General features: G+C 39.5%; 5 protein-coding genes across 7 annotated transcripts; 4 read left to right on the top strand and 1 right to left on the bottom strand.

The window, feature by feature from the left end:
* Positions 1 to 34: 34 nt before the first annotated feature.
* Positions 35 to 6,270, top strand: LOC110042879 (protein ILRUN-like). Of its 2 annotated transcripts, XM_020748262.2 has the most exons (6): positions 35 to 290; positions 421 to 430; positions 2,356 to 2,500; positions 2,727 to 2,924; positions 3,875 to 4,122; positions 4,788 to 6,270. In XM_020748262.2, the coding sequence occupies exons 1-6, from the start codon at positions 136 to 138 to the stop codon at positions 4,926 to 4,928; spliced, it is 897 nt and encodes a 298-aa protein (XP_020603921.1). In that variant the 5' UTR covers positions 35 to 135; the 3' UTR covers positions 4,929 to 6,270. The 2 variants fall into 2 exon arrangements, with proteins under 2 accessions (XP_020603921.1, XP_089146697.1); XM_089290571.1 differs by lacking the exon at positions 421 to 430 and having other exon boundaries at positions 128 to 290.
* A 1,344-nt stretch (positions 6,271 to 7,614) lies between these two features.
* On the top strand, positions 7,615 to 9,539 carry LOC149111542 (uncharacterized). The gene is made up of 2 exons (XM_089288818.1): positions 7,615 to 9,009; positions 9,452 to 9,539. The coding sequence occupies exons 1-2, from the start codon at positions 7,763 to 7,765 to the stop codon at positions 9,537 to 9,539; spliced, it is 1,335 nt and encodes a 444-aa protein (XP_089144944.1). The 5' UTR covers positions 7,615 to 7,762.
* Positions 9,540 to 10,074: 535 nt separating this feature from the next.
* On the top strand, positions 10,075 to 18,207 carry LOC110042877 (uncharacterized). 2 transcript variants are annotated; one of them, XM_020748259.2, is made up of 2 exons: positions 10,075 to 10,337; positions 15,969 to 18,207. In XM_020748259.2, the coding sequence occupies exons 1-2, from the start codon at positions 10,210 to 10,212 to the stop codon at positions 17,542 to 17,544; spliced, it is 1,704 nt and encodes a 567-aa protein (XP_020603918.2). In that variant the 5' UTR covers positions 10,075 to 10,209; the 3' UTR covers positions 17,545 to 18,207. The 2 variants fall into 2 exon arrangements, with proteins under 2 accessions (XP_020603918.2, XP_089146693.1); XM_089290567.1 differs by lacking the exon at positions 10,075 to 10,337 and adding an exon at positions 14,924 to 15,061.
* A 3,231-nt stretch (positions 18,208 to 21,438) lies between these two features.
* LOC110042753 (arf-GAP with SH3 domain, ANK repeat and PH domain-containing protein 3-like) lies at positions 21,439 to 22,745 on the bottom strand. Its single transcript, XM_020748122.2, has one exon. The coding sequence runs from the start codon at positions 22,458 to 22,460 to the stop codon at positions 21,792 to 21,794; it is 669 nt and encodes a 222-aa protein (XP_020603781.1). The 5' UTR covers positions 22,461 to 22,745; the 3' UTR covers positions 21,439 to 21,791.
* Positions 22,459 to 26,462, top strand: LOC110042752 (uncharacterized). The gene is made up of 3 exons (XM_089288817.1): positions 22,459 to 22,566; positions 22,726 to 22,799; positions 25,355 to 26,462. The coding sequence occupies exons 1-3, from the start codon at positions 22,459 to 22,461 to the stop codon at positions 25,800 to 25,802; spliced, it is 630 nt and encodes a 209-aa protein (XP_089144943.1). The 3' UTR covers positions 25,803 to 26,462.
* The last annotated feature ends 529 nt before the right edge of the window (positions 26,463 to 26,991 follow it).

The following is a 26,991-nucleotide window of genomic DNA, read 5'->3' as shown; positions in this document are numbered from 1 at the left end:
ACCTTAGTATTTGTGGTCAGGGATTACTGCTAAAATGTATGACGTCATCATGCTTGGCTCTGGCCGTTCGGAGCTTTTGAAATGCGTTGTTTAGAATCGAATTTATGACATTCTTAGAGAATTAGAAGACTTAAAATGGACGTAGACTGCGAGTTAGATGGCGATTTGTTGACGAAATTTAGTTGTCTGGGAACGACTGATCACGATGTCCTTATAAGTGAGCTTCAAAGATTACTGGATTTTCAACTCAACCCGACAGGATGTGCTTTCTTCTTAGACATGACGAACTGGTAATTCTAAATTCTAACTTAAGTTTATATTTATTTTCTAGCGAGTAAGGTTATATTCTTGTGGATATTATAATTTGTAGAAAGAGTAGCTAATGTGAGATTTTGTTTTTTCCGCCATGTTCGTGTCAAGGAATCTCCAGGTAAGCTTTATGTAAATTAAACTCCACTTCAGTTCAATAAACTTTAATACTTGAACTTACATGTTGATATTCACGATACATAAAATATTGCAACTGGCTTAGAATGAAGACTTTCAGTTCAGTTGGGGTGTTAACTTTTGGCTAAACTGGCTTGTGATGTATTAAGCTTATGTCCAGGTTTTTGTCTCCTCTAAATACTACTACAGTACATGTAACAGCTAACTTTAAATAATTATTTTGTGATCTAATATCAACCATCAACCATCAACCAACCGCGTCATTTACCTTGGCTAGTGTTATGTGGGCTTGCAACTGGTATTTGGATCTTTTGACAGTAGGGAGACATCTTTTATAACATACATGTTGTGTGCGTGCTCATTTAATTGTCAATTTACAATACTGTGTACATATACAAAAATCATGAACTTAATATAACTAATTCATGGCATTATTTAACAAATAAAGAAGCCTAAGCCATGTATTACACTGTGATAAAACATGATGGGCATTTGAGAACACGAGGGAAATGTAGAAAACACGAAAAAAAGAAAAAAAAAAAAAAAAAAAAGAGAGAGAAAGAAAGAAAAGATAAAACACAAGCTGTAGGTGAGTGTTTCTACCTTTCTCGAGTGTTATTAAATGTCCGGAGTGTTTTATCACAGTGTAAGACAGGGCTTAGGCTTCTTCATTTGCTTTATGATATACAGGTAGAGTAGAAACAACAAAGTGCACAGATCGACAAACTGATGCAATTTAATACCACAAGAGTGCTACCTGTAACAAATAAAATGTTTTTCGCCATCTCTAACAAAAATGTTGACTCGAGGTAATGTGGCGAAAAACAATAAAACACGCTTGTTCTATGTTTTATACTCTGATAAAACATAGGTTTTTGAGCAATCAGAGCTCGTGCAGGGTCCTATCCATATTATATTATAATATAAGCTTAGATGACAAGAAAATTGCTTTGCTTTCATTATTCATAAAAGTTCAATTTTGTAGCTGAATTATGTTCATGTATCATAGCTGTACATTGTATTATATATATTGTAGTTCATTTTGTGTGGTACAATTTGGCATGTTAATTTGTTCTAGTGTGTGGTAATATATGATAACATGTATAAAAACATACATTTCCTTTCATATCTACAGTAGATGAAACAAAGGAAAATGGTAAATTGTAATTTTGAACCAACCCATGTGTTTATGTTATAGCCAGATTACAGAAACGATTCTCACAAAATTAATGGAAAATATATGCATGCCATGTCTGTGCATATTATAAGAGTATTTTTTAATCTCTCTTCTTTTACTAATCATATTTTCAGAAGTATATGTTGGGGTGGGATTGGGGTTGGGGTCAATGTTGGCATGGCAACATGGAGATAGCCTCTTTGACCCTACAGCTTGAAAGGTCAGCTTTCATATTTCAAACAAGATAGAGTTTATTAATTCAGTGAAATGATCCTAACTGGTACTGACACTCATAGGGTTAAAGAGGCAATCCACTTAAGGTGTCCTAATTATGAAGAAATTCCTGAAGCATGGATACCAAATATCAAGTAGCACAACAGCCAGTCAGTAACAAAGTGAACTTATGAGGAAACGACATCTAATGGTCAGAGTAGTATGAGGATCAAAATGTAGCAATCACAAGAAACCAACAGGGTTCAAATAGTGACTTGAAAACAAGGAACTCATTGCCTAATGAAGGCTAACAGTATTTAATTTGAAAATTGTGTTCAACTCCTCAACAATGTAGTGTTGAATACTTCTATCCTGATCTCAACTTTCACATTACTCATCTGACTTTTTGATTGTTCAAATTTAATAGAACCGTGTAGAATACTTTGCAAGATACTATAAAGGTGTGAATTCAAAATGATTTATTACATATATTCAATCAACCTTTGTTGTGTTTGTAGGCAGCAGTAGGCGCATATTATGATTTCAATGGTTCTCAGGACAAGCTTCCAACTATGTCTTTTATCCGAGATGTGACAATAGGAGAAGGGGAATCAGTTCAACCAAATACAAGCTTTGTGAAAACCTGGAGAATTCAGAATAATGGTAAACATAATTAGAGAATTTATTCACAGATTGTGGAGTTTGAGATCATCCTGCAAGTCAAATGTCATTTTATATGGTGGTTAGTTTTTGTCATCCGACATACACTGTTGTTAATCAGAAAGTAATAGAAAACAGTTCAGGGTCCATGAATGGCATTGTTAGGTGGAATAGATAGATATTTGGACAGTAAATAAACTGTTTAACACAACTTTATGTTTGTCTTTAGGAAATACTGCTTGGCCATCTGGAGTGTTTTTAAAATACACAGCTGGAGATCAGCTGGGTCCTGTAAATTTGGTGTCTGTTAAACCTTTGGATGCTGGTGAATATTACGATCTAAGTGTCAACATGATTTCACCTGGGAAACCAGGCATGTATCAGGGGCAGTGGCGTATGTGCCTGCCATCAGGACAATATTTTGGGGGTGAGTAAATTTTATGGTTCTGTTAAATGAATCTATTCAGTGTCTTTCTCTCCTTGCCATGGTTTGTTCATGCTACATGTATATTCTTTTTTGTCAAGTCTGCAAACTTGTCTTTATAGTTTGTTAATTTTAACTAATGTACACGTAGAAACTATAGTCATTAGTAACAGAACCAGAGGCTACGTAAGGAAAAGTGACCAAAATTGGGCAAATTGAAATGCATCACAAATTTAAGATATACTTTACCTGGTAGAAGTGAAGCCTTGGTCAACAAATTTTGGCTCAGTCAAGCTCAACATTTCTTAGCTCAACTTTGAACTAAAGCCACTTTTTATGCTTTTGTTTCATTGCAAATATGGGTACAATCAAACCTCCAGTTGTGACTGCCTTTCGTAAGCAACCACCTCTCCTCAGCCACCAGTTTTCCAATTGAAAGTACCAAAAGTTTCCGAGTCAAATCACCATACATGTATTTGGAACCTCTTGTAGGCGACCACCTCTCATAAGTGACCACAACCGCTTTTAGAACTTAAAGTGTGACATTTTCTTTTCTTTTCAACCTCCCGTAAGCGACCACTTGACAGATAATAGAATGAAAATTGGATAATAAGTTGTTGTAACATTAACCCATTCCTGGGTAGTACAAGAGACAGAATTGTTTCAATGGGAAGTACCAGAGTTTTCTCTAGATTAACTTTTCACTTGAATAAAACATGGGCGAGTCTCTGCTGTTACCATATGCTAATGAGGTAAAATTTTGACCCAGTATGGTCTATTAGCTCTTGTAAGCAACCACCTCGCATAAGCAACCACTTGGGCTTGACATTTTGGATGGTGGCTTATGGGAGGGTCGACTGTATCAACAAAGAAATAATCCACGCTACTGTTACTTTAAAGTTTACTTTGGTTGCAATGATGATCTTAAAAATTGTGCTGTTAATTTTTTGCAGATGTTATATGGGTTATTCTGTGTGTAGATGAAGGAGGACTTTTAGGACTGACACAGCAGTTGTCTACCTTAGGAAGAGAAATGAACTCATATCCAGGATCTAATCCTGCATCACCCTCTGCTAATCCCTTTGGACTTTCAACCCCCATTGGAACCTCTCCACAACCTATTTATTCTGTTCCCCATAACAGTCCTGCTAATGGAGTCTTACACATTTCACCAGCTAGGAGATCACTTTTTAATTCCATGGTAAGTACAGATAATAATGGAGAATGAAACTTGAATTTGTTAAGCCTATGGGCATACCAGTCTGTGCTCCATGTATAACAGTATTCATTGTACAGACTGTAGGTTTATATGAAGTGATCAGAATATTGTTTCTCCTACTTATGAATTGGATGTTAGTACACTTCAGTATTTGTCAGATTTATTTGGATCAATCTGCAAGGGATGCTAGTTGCTGTGAAGAAAAAGTATAAAATAATGTAACCAAAGAAGATTGGAAGTGACTCCACTCAAATCCTGGTTCATTTTTCAAATTGGAATGGAGTGCATTAATCATAACGTTCTTTGCCTCTTTCTAAATGAAAGTCTGAGTAATGTTGACTAAGAACTCTTCATGTGCAAATGTACCAGCATCACCAACCGAAGACCAAGGAAGGGCTCTTGACCAAGCTATTCTAAACCAGACAGGAGAATGTTTTGCCATGATTCACTTGCCAGACATGTCACCGCACTCCGTTTGAGAGTTCTGTTTGTTAGAACTCTATTAACTCTGTAATACAAAACAGTTCCCATGCTTGTCTGCTTTTTAACCTGATGACGTTGTACAATGTACTTACTCTATTGCCATAAGGTATTTAAGACTATTTTTCTCACAAACGTTGCCTTGTTTCTTCTTTGTTTCTCTACAGGTCAATGGAGATCATTTAGAGCCTCTTATTAGTCCTAGCATACAAGTTGGTTCAACATTAAATAGCAAAGAAGAGGAGAGTTTAGTAAATCAGTTAAGAGATGCATCACTTTTACAAGATTCAGACCCTGATCACTCATGATGCATTTAGTGCCACAGTTTGTAATTCTATTGAGTAAAATGCACCCTGCTTTACAGCTTTGATGTGCTGTCAAAGAGGAGTCAAAGTGATTTTTCACATTAGGCTGACTTGAAGCAGAAATTGCTGGTGGAACGAATCACATGGAGGTCGTAAGCCACCTTAATATTAATGTAGATTAGATTTTTAAAGTTGCACATATGGACTAAAAATTGTATTATAAAATAATGATGCAGATTTATCAGGTCTCCACATATTGTCTGAGGATGTCATGAATGTGAATAATGCTTAAAGTATTAATTTTTCAAGAGGCAATTTATTTTTTACTCAGTTATTGAGTGGATTCGTTATTTATGGTGCACTAAGTATGCATTGTTTTATCCATTGTGAACGTTTGGAGTGGATTGTGGAATGCCATCACGTATGTATCTTTCCTCACTCTTGGCTAATTGTCAGACATTGCTAAAAAATACATGTATCAAACTTTGGGAAAAACAGTTAATTGTTCACTAATCATGAATGCTCTAGTATCTGTAATACTCTGTAAAAGACGGTTTCTAACATTCTATAGTTCTGTGTCCATCTTAGCCAAACTTTGACAATTCATAAGTTTGTTGTATGTTCCTTTTGTCAATTTTATTATAGGCTTTCTTCTGGATTGCATTCATTTTAATGGCATTTTGTTGTTTCTTCCATGTTACATTGTACTGCGTAAAATTAATGTTATTTGATCATCCTGAATTCTATGGCACCTTTAAGAATGATCAAGAAATTTCTTGCTAAGTCAAGCAGCTGGTTAATTTTAATTTACAGCAGTGACCTTACTTGTACTTGTAGTTCATTCTTACATGTACTTTGCCCTCATATATTCTGAAGTAATCATGACCTCATGGAATATGTTTTCTCCTTCTGATAGCCCTTCCAAAAGCACATGCATTTCATTTTGAAATGTGTGTTTAGATAAGTTGGAATGAGGTCAACTGTTTCACTGCCTACCGGAAGGTATGAGACTAAAAATCTACCAAGCAAATCAGTGAAGTACGAAACATCACGTGAACCAAACTACGTGTTAGTTGCACGAGAAGGCAACCACGCCACCTTTTTTTTTCCAAAGTCATTTAATGAGCCGTTTTTCAACCTTCTAGATAAGTGGACAGCTGGCTAGAAGGATTATTTCTGGAATAAAATCCTTGAATGTGCAAGTGAAGTGTTGTTTTTCAACCGTTCATGAGTGCACTGGTCTAGCCATGCTTTCGCTTTTTTTGAGGAAATGTTACATGGGCCGCCTTCTCGAGGAGGATTTAAACTTTAGGGGAAAAAATAAATAAAGTATATGAAAATGAAATCTTAACTGCTTTTCTTTCGCTTTTTGACTTTATTCCTTCTCTTTGTTTAAAAGCAATTTCTCTACTTAAAGTTATGTTTCTTTTGGTTATCATACTTGAGATGTTTTGACTAGGGCCCTGTCCACACGTATCCGGATATTTTTTAATCCGCAACTTTTTCTTTCCGGATATGGCTTCCGTCCACACGCATCCGACGAATATCAGTGAACCCGGATATTTTTTAATCCGCTCTCCAGTGTGGAAAAAAATAAATCTGCAACAAATCCGATAACGTTTGGACGGTGAATCCCGATATTTTCGGATCCGATGACGTAGCAAAATCGTGTCCAGTCTCTTACCGAACAATAAACCAATATGGCGGCACGACGTGAAGGCCCAGTTTCTCTACAGTGAATCACCATCGGATGCGTGTGGACAGGCGAATTCGATTTGAATACGCTACGTGTGGACGGGAAAATTTTTGAATCCGGAAAGAAAAAGTTGCGGATTCAAAAATATCCGGATACGTATGGACGGGGTCTAAATACTGAATCAAAGAATAAATTATTAAAAAATTGCAGGCCTGCAGATCAGATTTGACTTAACTCTGGTCAGCTGTGACGTTCAGGAGAAGAAACCTTAGAGCTATAACACTGCAGACATCTTATCACTGATAAACATGTACCAGTTGGCACCAAGTTGGAATTTTTCTCGGTTCTTTCATATAGACGTTTAACCCGTCAATGACCATTAGTTTATTCATTTTCCCTGGAAGCCTGCTGCTTCTATGTCCAAGGTACTTAAGCCACAGGCGGCCCAAGCTCACAATGCGAGGATTTTTTTTTTTTTTAATCTTTATGCGAACGTTCAGCGCGCGAAATGTGACACGATTACCGCCGACATCTACTATTACATAACGACCGAGTTTGGTTACGCGAAACGTGACCTTCGCCTTGCAGTATGCGGTGGTGTTGTGTCACAACGGTTTGAATTTATAAAGGTTTGTATGGGGAAAAACGGTAATCGACATTATAGCTGAAATTTCGGTATTTTTGGAATAAAAATGACTCACCTCAATGCCTTGTTGTCTTTTCTATTGTCATCTCGCTTCTCAGCTCGATCCGAAGCTATTTAAGCAAGTTGTCGCTTTTTGGTTTTTCTCTACTAAGAAAGAGTACTCTTTCTTAGTAGAGAAAAACCAAAAAGCGACAACTTGCTTAAATAGCTTCGGATCGAGCTGAGAAGCGAGATGACAATAGAAAAGACAACAAGGCATTGAGGTGAGTCATTTTTATTCCAAAAATACCGAAATTTCAGCTATAATGTCGATTACCGTTTTTCCCCATACAAACCTTTATAAATAGCCCTTTTTACAGTTCCCGGCGCCATCTTGGAATAGCAACCGCGCAAACACCACATCGAGGCTAACGTTGACCCGGGAAACACAAACAAAGAGAAATCACAGCTGTTTTGCTCGCGCGTTCCTCTCTGTAGCTATTTTCTTCGATCAAAATGGTCATAAAGTACAAAGACAAGGAAATTACGACCCTTGAGGATATACAGAAACTCTCAGTGAAAGATCTGAGGGATATTTTGAAGAGTAATTCGGAAAGAGCCGGCGGAATAAAGGCGGACTTGGTGCTGAAAGTGTACGCTTTGCTTATGCGGAACGTAACAACGCCGGCTGATAACGCCCAGGAAAGTGTGGAAATCACTGGCGACTTCAAATACGACGAAATCCTAAGACAAATCTCCGCTCTTGGATGGTCTACTGACTTGCGTCAGCTTCCAGAACTGAACTTTATTCAGCTGTACGATTACCTTGTCGTGTCTACACGCAAGTACCGCCACATTGTGCTAAAAGGCACAAACTACAAGAAGCTGAAAAGTTACCAATTTTTCTTCGAAGGCAACGTAAAACGGCTGGAAAGCAAAGCTTATCAAGGCAAGACCTATGTTAAGGCCAGCGTTCTTCCTTCAATGAAGAAGAATTCGTATAGAGTTTTAGTGGAGTTCTCACCTCAGTGTGACATTTTGCGAGCAGCGTGCACGTGTCCGGCTGGACTTGGCAGACTCGGCAAAGGCAAATGCAACCACGTAGGAGGCGTACTGTTTGCTATCGAAGACTTCACAAGGAGAGGATTGCAAAAACACGCTGAACCATTGTCGTGCACGTCACGGCTGTCTGTATGGGTTGTGCCACGCAACCAAAGTGTCGCAGCAAAGCCACTAGACCAGGTCTTGATTAGAAAGATACGATTCGGCAAGAAAAACATTCGTCTGCAACCCAAGATCATAAAATTTGACCCAAGAGCGCCAAATCAGCGAACAATAGAGGAAGAGAGTTTCAAAACCTTCAGTGAAAGTCTTCAGAATTGTCTCCCTGCTAGCTCATTCTTCTTGTTTCACGACATCAAGTCAAACTGTCTAGAGGCGTCTGACCCCGAAGAGCAAGAGGAGGAGCCAGAGGGTGTGTCCTTTACAGATAGTTATGATATAGCTACCAAGCACTTTAAATCTATGGTCGATGAACACATCTCTAACTTAACTATCACCCAGGAAGAGATCCAGGAAACAGAAAGATTGACACGTGGACAAAACCAAAACAATCTTTGGTTTGAAAAAAGGAAAACTCTCTTGACAGCCTCAAATTTTGGAAAAGCTGCCAAGACTAAAGTGGAACCCTCAAATAAAGTAAAATCAATTCTCTATTCAAACTTACAACTTACTATTACACCAAATGCAACATACGACTCAACGTTAGCCTCGATGTGGTGTTTGCGCGGTTGCTATTCCAAGATGGCGCCGGGAACTGTGAAAAGGGCTATTCAAACCGTTGTAACACAACACCACCACATACTGCAAGGCGAAGGTCACGTTTCGCGTAACCAAACTCGGTCGTTATGTAATGGTAGATGTCGGCGGTAACCGTGTCACGTTTCGCGCGCTGAACGTTCGCATAAAGATTAAAAAAAAAAAAATCCTCGCATTGTGAGCTTGGGCCGCCTGTGCTTAAGCCAGATATTTTAAACTTATCGCCTTGGGATAAAGCGAAAGCTTTTACACGAAACTCCTTTAGCGAGTTTTGTTTTCATCGCAGCGTCACTTAATACCTTGCTTAGTCTTTTGTGGTTGTTGAAAATTGTGGCAACATGCCTCTCTTGGTCGGTAAACAGTTTACATATTTTTGTTACCTCGTAGCAAGCTGCTGCGGTCGCTGATCTTAGAATTAAACAATGCCCAGAAAAGGACAATATTTTTAGTCGAGCTAAAATACGAAGACAACTAATCGATCAAATTTAAAGGACATGTTTGCGTGACAAGCATAGTTGGTATTGTAAGCGTGTGACCTTGGATTTTACCAGAGTTGCTGCCTAATATAATCGGAGAAAAACATGACAGAATATGAAGGTCCAAAGCATAACGTCGTTCTCATTCCTAGCTAAAGAAAGACTTCCTGGCTTAAATCCCGTAGATTTCATGTTCATAATTGTCAATGAATAAATTGACTCTGCTGATCTGTTTGCCTTGGCAATGTTTGGGTTCCGAAGAAAGTTTTAAGACAAAGAAACTAGATTCTTTAGATTGCTATGAATACTTCTCTTCTTACATTCATTTCGAGGCTAGCGTGGCAATTAACTTGATCTAGATTTAGAAATCACAAAAGAAAACTTGACTTGAAATGACATCATGTCGCTTGTGTCGTATTTTCTACGTCCTACTTGACCAAAACAAGCCAGTGTAAGGAAATCGGCTGTTACATATCTGAGCGTTCCTATTGGCTAGATCAGGCAAGCGGATCATCAACAACAAAGCATTCTTCAAGTATGCGTGTCAGCTTTTATCTGGGCGTGTTTGTATAGGCACTGCAGCATAAGAGCCTTGACGTTCTTGGCATTTTAACTCGGATCAGCACTGCACGAGTCAGACGGTCTCAATCTAGCTGTGAGAAAAAAATTATGGATCCAGTCAACGGTGATGCAGAGTTGTCAGAGGAGGGAAGCGTACTCCGTGATGGAGAGGATGTAGAAAGGAGTGCGAGTTATTGGGAAGAAGTCGATCAAGAAGAGATTGAACGCGAAAGAAGGTACGGTGAAATGTTATTCGGTTCCACCGAAACATCGCGATCTTTCTGAGGTATCAGTGGTAAAATTTGCAAATTGATGCCTGTGATGTTGACATAATAAAATGCTGACCGCACTACAAGTTTGTTTGAGCGATCGTCCATTCTTATCATGAACAATTTCTCTTCAGAACTGAATATTACTGCAGTTTGTTATATTTCTATGGCTATCTCATTTGCGTCGATGTTTAGTCGATTGGATATTGCCTAAATCGGTAACTTTTGTGCTTTTGTTTATAGAGTTAAATTTAGTCCTTGTCGGGAACTTCATACATTAAGTCGTGTCCCTAAAACAACCGATTGAGATGGCGAGGATCTTGTTTATAGCTTTCCTTAACTGGAATTATATACATTAAGCTAATTATCCTGGCTTTCACTGTATTTGTACGTGTTTACTATGGCCCAAACTGGATGCAGAAATATGTCTTCTGTGCAAACAGACTAGGAAAATGTTTGGACGACTGTGTCATATATACTGCCAAACAACGTGGTTTTTGTGACAACTTTGTAAGTAAACGACCCAAAAACTTGCCAAGGCTACTGGCTGAGAAGGTTCTGGAACTTTATACTGAAGCACACGTCGTAAAATTATATCGCGGTGTTCTTACAACAAAAATGACCTTTACCTTCATAGGAAAAAGCTGACTTTCTTGAGTTTTGACAGATGTTAATTTACGCGCGGAGAATCGTCACGCAATAACACAGACATGGATCACAGCCAATAAAAACTCTCGCGCCCAGCTGATTTATCTGGGTCTACGATATTTCGATGAATAACGCTAACATCTGATTACCACAGCTTGCTTTGTTCTGAGAACACTACTATCGAAGGTCGAGACGAAGCAAGCACTTGAATGAATCTCATGTCAAAATTAAGCAAATATGGTAATTTGGGGTAGCATATGGGAAGGAAGATGAAAAATGTTTGTTAGTCTTTCAAAATCCTCTTCTCTCTTCAAGCGATAGATGTCAAAAGAGGAAACATCTTGAATCGCACAGATATTTTGCCAAGTGTCGGTGAAAGGTCGGAATTCTTAAGATTTCTGATGAAAGAAAAGGCGTCATGTCCAACATTATCGAACGATTTTTTTTAAATTTTACAGTATCGCACGTTTTCTGTAACACAGTTTTAATCTTGATCTCCAAAGTAGAATTGTCACATAGACAAGCCGAGGCAATATACTGGAGATAACAGTATAGCATGTTATTTTCAAATCGTTGAGGTCATCTGTCATGGGAAGATGAGGGATCTTGTCACTTCACAGTCTCCATATATAAATAGGACTTGTCTCCGAAACCCAGCTTTAGTTCATACAAGCCTTGCAAGTTTGTCAGTAACAAGCCCAGCTTTCTATATTTTTCGAACTGAGGAGTCCTTTCACCGCTGTAAAACACGTCCAGAACGTTTTCAGCCCTCAATATCTGAACATGGTTGTTTAAATGGCTTTTCTACGGCCAAAACTCCTAAGAACCGCAAAATCGGAAGGTTTATCGACTGTCAATTTAGCTCCAAATAATAATAATTCTAATCAACAATGATTTAGATAAACATATACAGGCAAAAACTAACGATAGATAAATCCGACGTTTCGGCGACATCTTGGCGCCATTGTCAAGGGAAACTAATTAAATATGCGATTTCAAGGGTAACTAAGAGTTCAGAGTTTCTAATTTGCATAAGTTAGACAAAGACTTTAGCGCGAACTGAGTCTGATTGTACATTTAAACACGGTCGTAATTGTTTAATGAGTAACATCTCATTAATGAGACAATCAAACTTGTTGTGGCATTTTTTCAACACGCTAAAACAATTGCGAAGGTCATCCGGAATCCTGCCTGCGTGTCTACTATCATAGTGATTGCGTACTGACGAGGTCTTGCTTCTATGTCCATCAACGCGTACGAACAGATGGCCACGGGTGTAACCGACATAACCAGCATCGCACTGGTCACACTTGAAGTTATACACAACGCATTGTTGATCAATGAGCTGAGGCTTAGGTTCGCTTGTCGGGAACTCCTGGGCAATCTTGCGGCTCGTAAACACCGGTTGAACACTGGTCTGCAGCTTCACACTGAGATCTTTCAACTGTGTCTTCACGATATTAGCAGACTCCTGGTCTTTAAAGGGTATGACAACCCGAGTAGTGTTTTCTGTCGTAGATCTGGACCGTAATGAGGGCTGGTCAGCGACCTTTAAATTTAGGAAGGTTTTGACAGTGGAGTCAACAAGGTGCTTGGGATATTTCAGTTTAGAGAAAACAGACTTCAGTCGTTCGCACTCCTCAGTGAAGTAGGACCATGACGAAGACAGGCGATGTGCGCGATCGAGCATAGTTGTCAATAGTCCGCGCTTGTACCTATTATCGACATGACTGTGGTAATGGAGAAGCAGACCACTGTTTGTTGGCTTCACAAACACTTTAGTTTCAATACGAGGCGCTCTGTTTAGGAGTTGAGTACCGAGAAAGGGAACCTTTAGAAACAACTGGTTTAATTCCGAGTATGATTTGAACATTTCAAAGCAAGACCTTATTGATCTTTTGGGTGTGGCCACCAAGGGGCAGCTTTTCCAATTTAATGGATCCCTGTATGAACAGATCGACGGAGTAGCGATGGGGTCCCCCCTTGGGCCCTTGCTAGCCAACGTATTCATGTCGTCTATTGAAGAGAAATTAGATGTTGACGGCAAACTGCCACCTTACTATCGTCGATATGTTGACGACACATTCACTGTGATGCCCGATTTGTCTACAGCTAGGGACTTTCTTAACACCCTCAACCACGCTCACCCCGCCATCAACTTTACTATGGAGGTCGAAAATGATGGAATGCTTCCCTTTCTCGGTACTCAACTCCTAAACAGAGCGCCTCGTATTGAAACTAAAGTGTTTGTGAAGCCAACAAACAGTGGTCTGCTTCTCCATTACCACAGTCATGTCGATAATAGGTACAAGCGCGGACTATTGACAACTATGCTCGATCGCGCACATCGCCTGTCTTCGTCATGGTCCTACTTCACTGAGGAGTGCGAACGACTGAAGTCTGTTTTCTCTAAACTGAAATATCCCAAGCACCTTGTTGACTCCACTGTCAAAACCTTCCTAAATTTAAAGGTCGCTGACCAGCCCTCATTACGGTCCAGATCTACGACAGAAAACACTACTCGGGTTGTCATACCCTTTAAAGACCAGGAGTCTGCTAATATCGTGAAGACACAGTTGAAAGATCTCAGTGTGAAGCTGCAGACCAGTGTTCAACCGGTGTTTACGAGCCGCAAGATTGCCCAGGAGTTCCCGACAAGCGAACCTAAGCCTCAGCTCATTGATCAACAATGCGTTGTGTATAACTTCAAGTGTGACCAGTGCGATGCTGGTTATGTCGGTTACACCCGTGGCCATCTGTTCGTACGCGTTGATGGACATAGAAGCAAGACCTCGTCAGTACGCAATCACTATGATAGTAGACACGCAGGCAGGATTCCGGATGACCTTCGCAATTGTTTTAGCGTGTTGAAAAAATGCCACAACAAGTTTGATTGTCTCATTAATGAGATGTTACTCATTAAACAATTACGACCGTGTTTAAATGTACAATCAGACTCAGTTCGCGCTAAAGTCTTTGTCTAACTTATGCAAATTAGAAACTCTGAACTCTTAGTTACCCTTGAAATCGCATATTTAATTAGTTTCCCTTGACAATGGCGCCAAGATGTCGCCGAAACGTCGGATTTATCTATCGTTAGTTTTTGCCTGTATATAATAATAATAATTGTTAAGAAAATATGTTGAACTGTAATTGAAATTTATATGTTTTTGTAGAGAAGAATAACATACGTTTTGTCTTAAAATTAAACAGTCAAGAAAATTCCCGTTTAGTACATTATAGAACGATTTCAGTGAGGAGAGGAAAAGAGTTCTCGGAATGGAAACTTCTCTTTTTGTTCCACCTGTCACGCTTTGAAATTGTAGCGTGACAGCCAGTGGGGGCGAATGCCAACAAAGGCGATGGGAAAAATCGCAGGTCTCCAGGAATTACTACGGAACTGTAAGAGGTGGATTAGGAAGGAACACACTTACCAGGCAGTAAATCAACAACTAGATTCTTGAGTGGCCATTTTCCATTTCTTTGATTTGGAACGACAAGTTTATTTTTTAACAAAAAATCTTAAAAGATATTCCCGCAAAGCGGGAATTTTTTTATTAATAAGTCTTCCATGTGTAAGTCATTAGGACATTTTATTGTATGGTTGAAAACTCGCCAAACAACGGCGTGAAACACTGGAATATACAAAGAACAAAACGAAAGGGCCGGGATACAATGTCGAGCATTACACGGTGGATCTCGCGTGGTGTTTCATTGATAACTTTATTACATTATCTCCCGTCACCTGCTTCCTTTAGTTCAGTATTTCTTTAATCTTTCATTTACCCTTTGTTGCGAACTGCGAGGAAAGACTGGAAAGCACTTTGCCATTAAGTCGTGCCTTAATAAGCTGTTTTATGAATGGCGTGATGGTATTGGTTGATTTATTGTTGTTTTGCTGGCTATCACTTAAAGCGATACGAAAGTCAACGTGGCCAAATGCTGCTATCGTAGTTCATTAGAATTCACCACCACGTCGCGCCTGCTAGAGTGATTTCAGTTGAGTATTCTAATCAACCGGTTAATTTCGCTTCACTGCTGAGGTATGTGTTACTGCCAGTTGCTTTTGATGTAGTTGCAAACCAGTTTTTGGTCTTCTCGAGCGATAATCCGTCTTCTACTGTATCTGTGGTCGCTTAATAGTACAAAGCTCAAATTCGGTAACGCGTCTTTAATAAAAAGCGACAATGTAGAAACTTCTCGCTACAAACGAACCATCGTCAGGCCTAAAGGGATAGAATCTGTTTCTTTCATATAACAGAAGAGCATTGTGTATTAAAGTGAAAAATGAAAGCATCTTTTTCAATTTTTTGGCTCTTTTCTTAATTAAACCAAGGATAGAACTCTTGGTTGAGAAATGTTTATAATACGTATGACAGAACACTGCTCAACTCCACTGTCGCGTCGATTGTCGCTGCACTTACACCGACGATAAAAATCTTCGAGTATGATTCTTTTCCTCGAATTTAAGTTTTGACTGCGAATAAGCCTCGCCTTTGGGCGTACATTTTGTCGATTTGATGCGGTTATTATGCAAGTTTTGGCGAATAAAGCCGGCAACTGTCTGGCAAACAGGATGTAGACTTCTGTAATATCTGAAGTATTGGTTGAAAAACTCATTGCCGGATTATCGGAGCAAAGCTTAGTGAACTTACGTAAAAAAGTTGATTTTTTCACTTTCCATCAGTGTCAACACGTTCAGAAACGTGATTATTTGTGGAAAATTAGTGAGTTTTGAGCTCCTGCCATTTGCTGTCATTTTCTACATTTAATCTTTCTCTCTCTCTTTCCTTAGGAATAAATTAAGCAGTAGAAAAATCAATTTAAATGATTATTACATGTAAATTCCCCCAATCACTGTTGAAAAATGTGTTGTCTAAGTTTTTCTTAAGTCAAATCATATTTCGTGTAACTTACTTGAAGTGCCCTCCGTCTTTCCTACCTTCAAAGGGAGCGGGAGCTGGAACGTGAAAGGGGAAAGATTGCAGAGGAAGAACTACCAAAAAGTGGAAGTGCGAGACGAGCTAAGGACCTTTTTGAATCTCAGCCTCAAGAAGCGGAAAAAGAAACGCCGGTTGATTTGCAAATACTGTCTGGTGTCACTAAAGCAAGTATGAAGAGGTACCAAGAAAACCAAGCTTCAAAAACTCCTTCACAGCAGCGAGAACTTGAGGGCCTTGATGAGATCCAAGGTGGAATAGCCGCCTCGAACAGAGAAGCATTCGAGAAAGGAACGGCGCGCAACGTAGATAGCAAGAAGGAAGATGAAGAAGAGGAATACTTACCTGCCACAGGAATTGCATCTAAAACACGTGCAAGCATCGAATCTGGTCAAGTTATCCGCGCCGAAGATAGGCACGTACGCGAGACGAACAACTCCGAGGAAATGCCTTCAGCCGGTGCTGCGTCTTCCGTGCGGCGTAGATTTGAGCAAAGAAACGACGATGAAGGCAAGGCACAAAGGCGCTTGAGTTATGAACCAGACAAAGGCGAGGCTAAAGCCCGGACAGCGATGTACATGCAGAGCGTGGAGGTTTCATCACGAAAGAATCAGTCTCAGGACGAGGAAGATGCCCTTCCGCCCCCCGGCAGCACTCGTGGGGTCAGGCAAATGTTTGAGCAGGATAAAGTTATTCACGCCGAGTCAAATATTCAGGATTCTTGGAAGGAAGAACTTCCTCCATCTGGCGTTGCTCACGCAACTAAAGAAGCACTAAAAGCAGCTGCTGCCAAAGGCTATGAGAAATCACAAGTCGAGGACGAGGCTCTTAACCCTGGCAAGGCTTTGGCAACCAGAAGTCGGTTCGAAAAGGGAGAATTTGAAGACCAGAAGACTGTGGAGCGGGAGGAACCTATTGTGACACCTGGATCAACCAAGGAGCAACTGAAACAGTTCCAGGAAGCAGCCCAGAACCAAGGTCCGAGAAGACGAACCATGGATAGCGAGCGGGAGGATCTGGAAGCTGCCCGCGGTGTAGCCCTAGCGGTGAAGTCAAGCTACGAGAAGGAAGGTGCGCCTCATATAGAAACCAAAAGAACCATTTCAGATGAAGATTTCACAGCAGTTCATGGCCGTACCAAGGAAACCACTCGAGAAATTGAGTCGGGTGCTCTCATCAAACAAGCACCGAAGATGGTTGAAACTGAGGACTTTGGTGTGACTCAAGGAGTCACAAAACAAACAACTCAGCAAATAGAAAAAGGAGAATTAATAAAACACGCGCCTAAAATGGTTGACGAGGAAGATTTTTCAAGTGTGTCCGGCCGTGCCAAGCAAACGACGCAGCAGATTGAAAAGGGCGAGTTGATTAAAGAGGCACACAAGATGGTGGATGACGAAGATTTCTCAGGAGTTTCGGGCGTTGTCAAGGGAACAAGAGAGCGCATCGACAGCGGAGAAATGGTTCAACAAACACCAGTCAGTAATGCCGACCAGGGCAACTTAATGGGGATGCAATCTGTGACGAGTAACCGAGCTGTGTTCGATCAAAATGGACTGGAGTCGAATTCTGTTCATCCGGAATAAGACCTCAATGATCAGGTGTGGCAGTTATATCATCCTAAGTTCAATGCCACTAAAAAGTAAACGAAACAATTTAAGAACGAATTTAAAATCCTAAGGATGAAATAATACGGGTTATTTGAGATTTAGATCATTTACTATTTTAGTTGATTACGCGGTAAAGAGCTTTGTAGCAAACTTTAAACAAATCCTGAAGGATAGTTTGATTTTGCGTGCTACCGTTTTTAAAATTATATGAACCCAGACCAAAATACAACTTAAATTTCAAAGAGCGTAAGATAATTAATAAAATGCTGTAGTGTAGAAGACGGTACTGTGTAAGCTAACCTGAAAATTCTTTCACAAGAAGTTATTGGTATGTTTTGAGTTTTAAAGTCCAGGATATGAACAAATTCTGGTCATAACAAGCTACTTCAGTAAAAGCTGAAAGTGCTGATTTATCGAAGCTCCTGTCATTATTATTCAAGGAGAGGTGATGATATGAACACTAGCAAATAAACTTGGTGTTCATCCGGGTACTGGCAGGATCTATCATCAATATAGTCTCATTCAGATGTAAATATGTAATAAAGCTGCCTTAAGCCAGCACTACAAATAGGTCCAAAATTCCCACAGTCCAATAGATTGAAGTTTATAATGTGTAGAATAAAGTGCTTTGAATTTTCATCCGCGTTGTTTATGTAATATTTAGGAAATATTAAAAGTAGTCTCTTATCTTTTCCGCACTGAAATCGTCAACACGATTTGAAATCGCGAAATCTGGGAGAAGACAATGCTATCACTCCCCATCCCGAAGAGTATTTTTCATCTCTCGCCAGGGTCGAGGAATGTTTCACTCACAGATTATCCAGTCTATCCCCTCCGATCTGATCTGAGATTTTTATATTATATTACAGCTATGTTTGAATATTGCCATTGACCATTTGTTTTCAATTCTGAGGCTTCTTTGGAACTTAACTTTCTTCAGACTTGTTTATTTAAGAGTTTAGGGACTGTTTATTTTTTTACGGGGTAGCGAGGGGAGTTGAGTGGATGGGAGGGGCTGGCCGTGAGCATTAGTAAGAATGAGTTGCGAAAAGAAACTTGCTTGAAAGTGGGCGAGAAGGGTTTACGGGAATTTTTTAAATACAATTTGGAGATATTAATTGAGCACTGAAAACTTTGAGAAACTGATCCACTTTAAGATTTCTGTGAGCCGCATGAGAAGTAATTTGCCGTTGGCGGTAAAATAGCCAACCTATCGGCCACTAACCGTAAGAACCACACTCCAACAAAGAGCCTCGTTACATTTTACTGAGGAAAAGTTGACCATCGACTGAAAGGCTTTCGGAAGGCTTGGGAAATGTTCAAAAGCATCGCAAACCGTCGCGAAGCACCTCCGAACCTAGCTTTGGAAATTCTCGTTAACGATAAAGGCCGATCAATTGCGCATTGCTCATTTAAAGATGGCGTGGCTATTGAACGGTGTTTTTGTTTTCGTTTTTGTTTTCCTTCGTACGAAGGCTCGAGTTCATATTTGCAAATTGCTCATATTTGTTTAATCTCACGTTGTTCTAAGAACAGTTGTGAGGGATCATTTCTGGTGCACTGAGAGGGAACCACCCCACGGGCATTTTCAATTGTTCCATCTAATGACTTACAGTGTGGCACGAAAATTTTGCAGCAGCTTAATTTTGCCAATAGGCGAATTTTTGTATTTTGCGGGAAGCAATTTTTGCGATTGTGAAAGGCTGTTTTTTGGAGTTGCTTTCTATCCTTTCTTCAGTGCTGGGTATTAATTTTTGCGATTATCACAAAGGAAGTCGAGTTTGTTTCGATTATGACCTTTTGTTTTGTTTTGTTTTTTTTTATTGAAAACTACTTGCAATCGACAAGTGAAACAACATGAAGAGATGTAAAACACGGTACTCAGAATCACTCCATTACAACTACATCTGGCTGATTGGGCCGAGGGCTACGGTACCTCTTGATGTATACCCCTTGAGGTTTGTTTCTAAACGAAAGAGACGTTTTAATTAAATAAATGGGACCGCACCAAGATTCTGCATGTGTTGGTTTTATGTATAATATCGGTAATGGTAATGGTATTTTATTTATATTTATACATGGTAAATCCTTCAGCAAAGATTATAAAATGATAAAAGATCGACTAATTATCCAACTAACCTAAACTACATACTAAAAGCTGCGTTAAAAGGATGCCCTGTTAAAACTCATTCTGTGGTGACGTATGTTAAGTTTAAAATCCGTAAAGATGTTGCCTGCACGACGGTCACTGGATAGGCTGTTTCACAACCTGGCTCCGCTGTAAGAGAATTCTTCTTCAAATAATTGGTGCGGGGCTGCGTAAGTGCCAATTTATTTTCAGTATTCCTTCATCGATATGATGTTATGTGTTTCGAAACACAAATTTAGAACTCAGATACTCAGGGGTCATCCCATGTAAAGATTTCTACATCATAAAGCAGCTGATTAAAATCCAGTTGATATGTGAGTTTACGCCAAGCCAGTGCCCGGAACAATTCATCGATATTAGCGTCATAATTGGCCCACATTAAAATTCGGGCTGCCCGATTTTGGAGTTTCTGAAGCTTTTCAGAGAGACCACTGCCACATGCAGTTCATATTTCGGTCGATGTGCAGACCAAGATATTTCGTAGGTGACACTTGCTTCACTGAATGGTCATTTATACTGAAAGAATTAGGAATTTTAGGAAATGTTGATAACTTCTGTCTTGACGTAACTAACATGAACTCAGTTTATGTTAAATTCAAGGTCAGTTTATTGGCTGATAGCCATTTATATACCCTGTTTAAATCGTAGTTAAGACAGTCATCAGTATGTTTATAATCTACGCTAGCGAAGGTGAGGCTGGTGTCATATGCATACATTCTAGGTTGTGAAAAACAAAGGGACAATCCAGCAGGTCATTAATATATAAAAGAAAAAGTAAAGGTCCTAGAATTGTTCCCTGGGGGACACCACATTTGACAAATTTTGGAGTAGACATAAAGGAGTTCATTAGACAAGTTTGAGTGCGTTCATTAGACAAGTTTGTGATCGACGGTGTCGAAAGCCTTTTTTAAATCTAGAAAAACAACGGCATTGACGAAACCGAGATCAATATTCATGGCCCAACTATCCATAGCTTCGAGTAGCGCAGTAACCGTAGAGTGTAGAGAACGAGATCCAGATTGATAACAAGAGAGAATACAGTTTCAGTGAGATAGTGGGGTAACTGGTCATACACAACCCCTTCAAATATTTTAGCCACGACTGGGACTATTGATATTGGTCAATAGTTTGTTGGATCATTGCGTTTTCCAGAATTTTTCGCCACTGGTATAAGTTTTTGCGACGATTGCGGGAACCCGTTTTTTCGCGTGAACTTATTTTTGCGCAAAACTGATTTCCGAGTCGTGGCACACGATTTTAGTGTGAGTATACGCTTTGCCATTAAGAGATGTTGAGAAGCTTTTGGTTGATGATCATTCTTAACGGCCTCCCTACAGCGGAGATTGTGTGTTCTCGGGACTTGGAAATTTAAACTCATCATGGAATAAAAGGAAACTGTATTCAGATTAACCGTGATTTCCAAGCAACGTTAGCTCAGTGTGGTTCTCAGCAGTCGACAACCTAATCCTGATAACGTTGTCTCTTTACATATCTTTAAATTGATTCCGTAGGCAAAGATATAAACAAGAACAGACCTATTCTTAGTTAGTTTCTAGTTTTGGAAGTGTTTCCCCTACGGCCAATTTCTCCATTTAAATTTGGTCACTAGAAAAGCCCGTTATGTTAGTGACCAATTTGTTTTCATTGGGTGAAGTTTAACTAAGAAGAGAAATTATTTTACTCAGTGTGTTAAATATGAGACAGTTTATACCAAACCTGAATTAATAAAATGTTTCAATAATTTATTAAATATCAACATTGTTAGCTAACAAAACATTTCAATTGTTTAATGTCGCAAGCCTCTAGAGAATCCTTGGAATTTCCTTCCCCCAACAATTGATTTTCAACCCAGAATTCGTTTCTACTTGGAGGCAGTAATAGAAACATTGATATATACCTGTTGTCGCGATTGTAATATTTACATGCATTCAATTTTTCACAATTCTTTAAAACATTCTTGATCATCTGGGGTTAAATAATACTAAAAATACAATCTATACTGACAAAATAAACTTTAGAAAATGTAAGACTTTTAGAATAACTTAACGCAGTTGTCATTCTAAGTTCGTGTACCTCAACTACAGTGATTTAATTTCACTGATGTTAGCATGTGTTTATGACACTCGAGGTGTTCGTTCTCCCACGCTATAAGCAGTGGAGTTCTACCTTGCTTGTCAACCAAGTTAACATTCGCTCCTCTTTGTACGAGTAGTTTAACACAGTCTAAACTTCCTTTAGCGGCGGCCTTGTGAAGAGCGGTCTCTCCAGACGAACTCGGTTTATTAATATACCAAGGCTTTTTATCCAAGAGGTCTTCCAGTTCAGATACAGAGTTCTGGCTCGCAGCAGTAAGAATCAAAGCATACATGGAAAATGTGACACGTCTGCAATTTGGAGACGGAGTCGATGGTGAGCCCTGTTGCTCTCGACGAAGACATGATTTCACGGGTAGTAATTCAGTTCTTGTTGTCCTCACAGGACCAGTGTGTTCAACTTTAACAGTTCTTCGAAGAGTCCCGCAACTTGCGTCATTCTGTTCTTCCTCTTTGCTTCTTCCTGTCTTATTTGTGTTTGTTAATCGCAGCCACTCGCCGCTGAAAAGAAAACTTTCTGAACAAGCTCTCCGGAGACTTTGCCCTTCTCTTGTTCTCTTCCAAATAAATGACATGCCTTCTTTGAACTTCATGATTTTCGGATTTTTATCTTCAGCGCACAGATTATTAAGTCCGTTTGCCTTCTCCATGAAGTTTACAACTGCTCGGTCATGCACAAGACTGTGTTTTCCTCCAGACAAATCAACTCCTACGCGTTACGAAAGATTCACGACTTTCCACATGGGAGGTTCCTTTGTTTGGAGTGCTTGACGTCCCGTCTTTTGTTGTTCAGGTCATACATCATTCTGTGGTCTATTGTTTAACATTCTTTTCAAGGAATTCATAACCCCGTCAGCTGTCAATTCTTTTGTGTTAGATCATTCACGTGAGTTCTAATCAGTTCTTTATTTATAGATTTACGTTCACAAATTTAGTAATACCTCTTACAAAGCGTCCAGGTCACGCATAAAACGGCTGGTTTTGGCTCGGTAAGTGAATCCTCCGCAAAAAAAAGGCGGGTCATGTGATGTCGCCATGTCACGTCTTTATGACTGGGTGGTACTTGTGTTTCTAAGGAAGGCAATCTGAATAATGGCTTGTCAGTACACGACATAGCAGTGGAATGTCTCGTACTAATGGACCAATGTTCGCTTCTAGATCTGTGTGGCAACACACGTCATCATGCGTTCCGTACCAACAGGTCATAGATTTCACTGCAATCAAAAGTGTAGAGATTTGTAATGTGAAGGACGACTTTTTTAATCGACAGGGTACATCTACAACAAGATTTTACTGAAGTGAAATAGCAGCGATAATTCTTTCGAGCAACGTCTTTGCATGACATCAATATTGATTATTTACATGGTTACGTTAAATACGTCATTATCCTTAAGTGCCATCTGCCACTGAACTTCCACCTTCTTGTGCTGTGCCCTCGACAGAAGCTGGGATGTTGACGGTGATTCAGTTATATTTTTGCTGATGAAACTCCCTGTGAGCATTCAAATGGAAATTATCGAGTAGTACTTTTCTGCGTCAGGTAAAGTTTGAACCTTGCCTGATTTTTGGTGGGTAATATCATCGAAGCTTGCAGCGCGGGTCGGCTTTGAGTGTTGCAAGTCTGCATGTCCACAGAATTCAAGCCAAATGGCACGGCTTGGTTTTGTGCATATTCATCGCACGGAGTAAAACTTCCTGACAACATGCTAAGCTTTGCTGTTCAATAAGTAAATGTGCCTAGCTCACTGAACTATTTGTCTTAAGAGATTGAATAGTTTAAGGAAATTGTTTATTGGTAACACTGATCTTGATTGGTGGTAAATTGTTTGCTATACTCATCTTCAGCGTTGTCAAAATTGTTTATTGTAAACAAAAGTTCATAGCCTTAGTTTCGAAATCAGTGGCTATGCGGCACGTGCGTTATAAATCTTTGTACATTTCTTAGCCGACCTCTGTAAGACAACAACGTGAAATGACCACGTTCTACGTATTTTGGAGAACGCGAACGAGGGCGGCTAAATTTTCGTCATTTCCTTTGGAACCGACCGCTGGCGTTACACTTTTAGCTTGAGCAAGCTTTGAGCCCGACAGGCCCACTCAACAGGTCTAGACAATTGCGAAATTCGAATGTAAAATATAAATTCATTTTTACTAGCCATTGTCCTCGGGGTCGCTGTTGTCATTGCTTAAGCACCCAATTCAGTCGACGTTGTTTAGATGAAGGAAAGGTGGAAAACATGTTATAAACTTTTTCATAATATAGATAGGATCCTGCGCGCGCTCTGATTTGTCAGAAACCCATGTTTATCAGAGTTTAAAACATAGGGAAAGCGTGTTTTGTTGTTTTTCGCCACATTACCTCTGTTCCTCGAGAAATGTTGTTCTCAAATGTCCGTCGTTTTTTATCACAGTGTAATTCACGGCTTAGGCTTCTTTATTTGTTAAATAAGCTACGGTATATTATTACGCTTTTCGGTACACACCACAAGTTTAAACGTAGAATTGAGATTCTTAACCCAGCATCATTTTGGGGCCGCCTTTCAGTTACTAACACATAAAGACGCTTCTGAAGTCCTCAGTTTGGCTGCATGTTATCTGGTGTAGCTATACTGACTGGACTGTCTTCTCTTTTTGTTACTTTAACACTATACACCGAATTCTTCAATCGTTTTGCGATCCGAATTCTGACAGATTTTCGCTGGAGTATCGTGCGCCTCCGTCATTCAGTAGAAATTAAAAACGCAAATAATTTGATTTTTGCTATTGCCGCTAGAAAGATCATTACTCGGTAACAGCTTGAATTTTATTGTTTATTCACTTAAGCACTGGATCGCTATCGGCAGCAGATATCCTGAGACTTTCTCGAATGCTATACCACCTCTTGTCTCAGTTCTCTTTTAAGATTTACAATGGACCATTTTATGAGAGTACGAGAATCTGCTCTGTTACTTTCAGTTACATTGAACAACGAAAGCGGATTTTTTTTTTTCTTTAGAGTTTAACGAAGAAACACAAAAACGGACGTCACAGGGTCGTTATTTTTGCTCGAATGGAGTTTGATGTAAGTCTAAAGTATTCTTAAGCACGTACCGACCCTTGCGCATGGTATGAGTGTAGAACTTTCCCAATCTTACTCCGTGATATTTGTATGTTTTGTGTTATTTCAGAAATTTAATCATAAATCTCAAGGGTTATTGACAAAACTCATCAGAAAACAAAGGTTCAATCTTGTTTTCTCGTTGAGCAACTGACAAAAGATCTTCTCACGCATCAGTTAACGTCAGTCATTAGTGAACGGTGGGTTAACGAACACTTTATCTAATTAACAGTTCTTTAAATTTTAACACCTCGACCCTTTCAGAGACCTCTAAGTGACGTGTACCTTTTCTATAGCTTTGTCTTAAATTAAGCAAATCAAGCTTGTTCCACAGAATTTCTCGTGTGAATATTGATCTTTGAAGGCTTGACATCAGGTAATTCGTTGCCATGAACTAACTTCAAACTCATTTCACCCGAACGAATATTCTGATATGCCTTTTTCCAGACGGCTGAGTAAGTCAGAAAGGTCTTTCAGACAATTCCAGTGTAAATTTCAAGAAGAAGAAGGAATCATTGATGGGCCTAACTTAGAACAAGACCTGGCCAACAGTAATCATTCACCGAGCAAATCGGATCCACCGAAGATATACGTGGAAGATAATCCTTTAGACGTAGGGCTGGATGGGCTGCCGAGAATTCACCGTGCGGTCTCAGAAGGAAATGTAGAACTGCTTAAAGAGCTGATAGAAAACAGAAACGAAGATGTAAACATGCCTGATTCGGAAGGTTGGCCCCCTTTACATACAGCTATCAAACAAGGCAGACTTGATTGTGCAGCGTACTTGTTGAAGAAAGGAGCGACAGATTTTTACGAGAGACAACAGCTAGAATACCAAAAAAGATTGGGTGTTTCAAACGGTATCGCGAAATACAGGGCAAACTCGTATAAGTAGTGCCAGAGAGTTTTATTTTCCTGGATAACTCTTACAGTGGTATATCAATTTGTAGTAATAAGATTTCAAAATGAAAAGCCGTGACGAACACGACGCAAGGGCTCGGATGAGTTCTTATCCACGAAATTATCGAATTAATTACGGTGTTTGAATATTTGCTGTCTGCATTTCAGGCTTGCATTTCGTTTATACTCGTCTAGGTATTGATTTCTCTATTGGTTGTAGTATATCCCGCAATATCCTTTGTAATCTTGTCTATTGTGATCTTGCCAAGTTCTGAAATGGCTACCACACCTGAAGTTGTGCACATTTGATTTCCATACCGTACAAACTTTTCCACATTTTGTATATAGGTCATTTGCAATCGGCTAACTAACTAAACAAACAGGTTTATCTTTAGCAGGTTGTTGTCAAATTTTAACACCTTGCACTGACCTTAAACTGTAGCTATTAATTGTAATTTGACTGTGAAATTAAACACGCTGAAGCGAGACGAGGTATACGGGTATGTTAACTTAGTTTTGAAAACGCAGTGTTAAGTGATATGCACGTTCTTGTTGTAAGATTGCTGTTGACTACGATATATCACATTCCCTTGTAATTATTGCTTCTGATTATTTACTCTCATATGCAAATAAAAGTATACTTGGCAAAGGCAAATCCGTCGCCTGTTCCAGCTCTCGAGTCCCATTGTTTATTCGGCCTTGTTAATTTCTCTTTTATTCCCCTGAGTGCGCCAAAGTAATTTAGTCAGCCATCATTACATGCTGTGAACATATAGAACAGTGAATATACACCTGCACCAGACTACTCTCACACTGCCTCTTGACTCCATTCTAGCTTTCACATGGCAAATTAGTCTCTCCTCAAAGTGTAACGACGGCTTAACTTTCACCTGAAGCTGATTGTAATTGAGTAAGAATAAAATTAATTCAGGCTCTGTAACACTAAGAGACAAACAATTTAGAAAGGGGAAGGTAAGTGAAGCCTAAAAGAATATAGCCTGAGAGGACTATGAAAAGCATCTCTTTTCGTGTGTAACATGACATTCTTCTGCAAAAGCCAATACAAAAAACAGATTCAACAGACCAAATTATCATTGTCCCCGGATGGATGACTCAGAGGGGGGCTGATTTCGATTTGAAGTCACTGTAAACTACAACATTTACAAAGGACCTCGAGGAAATAA

This window comes from Orbicella faveolata, unplaced genomic scaffold (genome assembly GCF_042242905.1).
Source record: "Orbicella faveolata isolate gen_17 unplaced genomic scaffold, um_ofav_v1 contig_2, whole genome shotgun sequence".
In the NCBI taxonomy this organism is placed as follows: domain Eukaryota; kingdom Metazoa; phylum Cnidaria; class Anthozoa; order Scleractinia; family Merulinidae; genus Orbicella; species Orbicella faveolata.
Note: the sequence above shows the minus strand (reverse complement) of the source record. Positions and strands in the feature narration are given on the sequence as shown.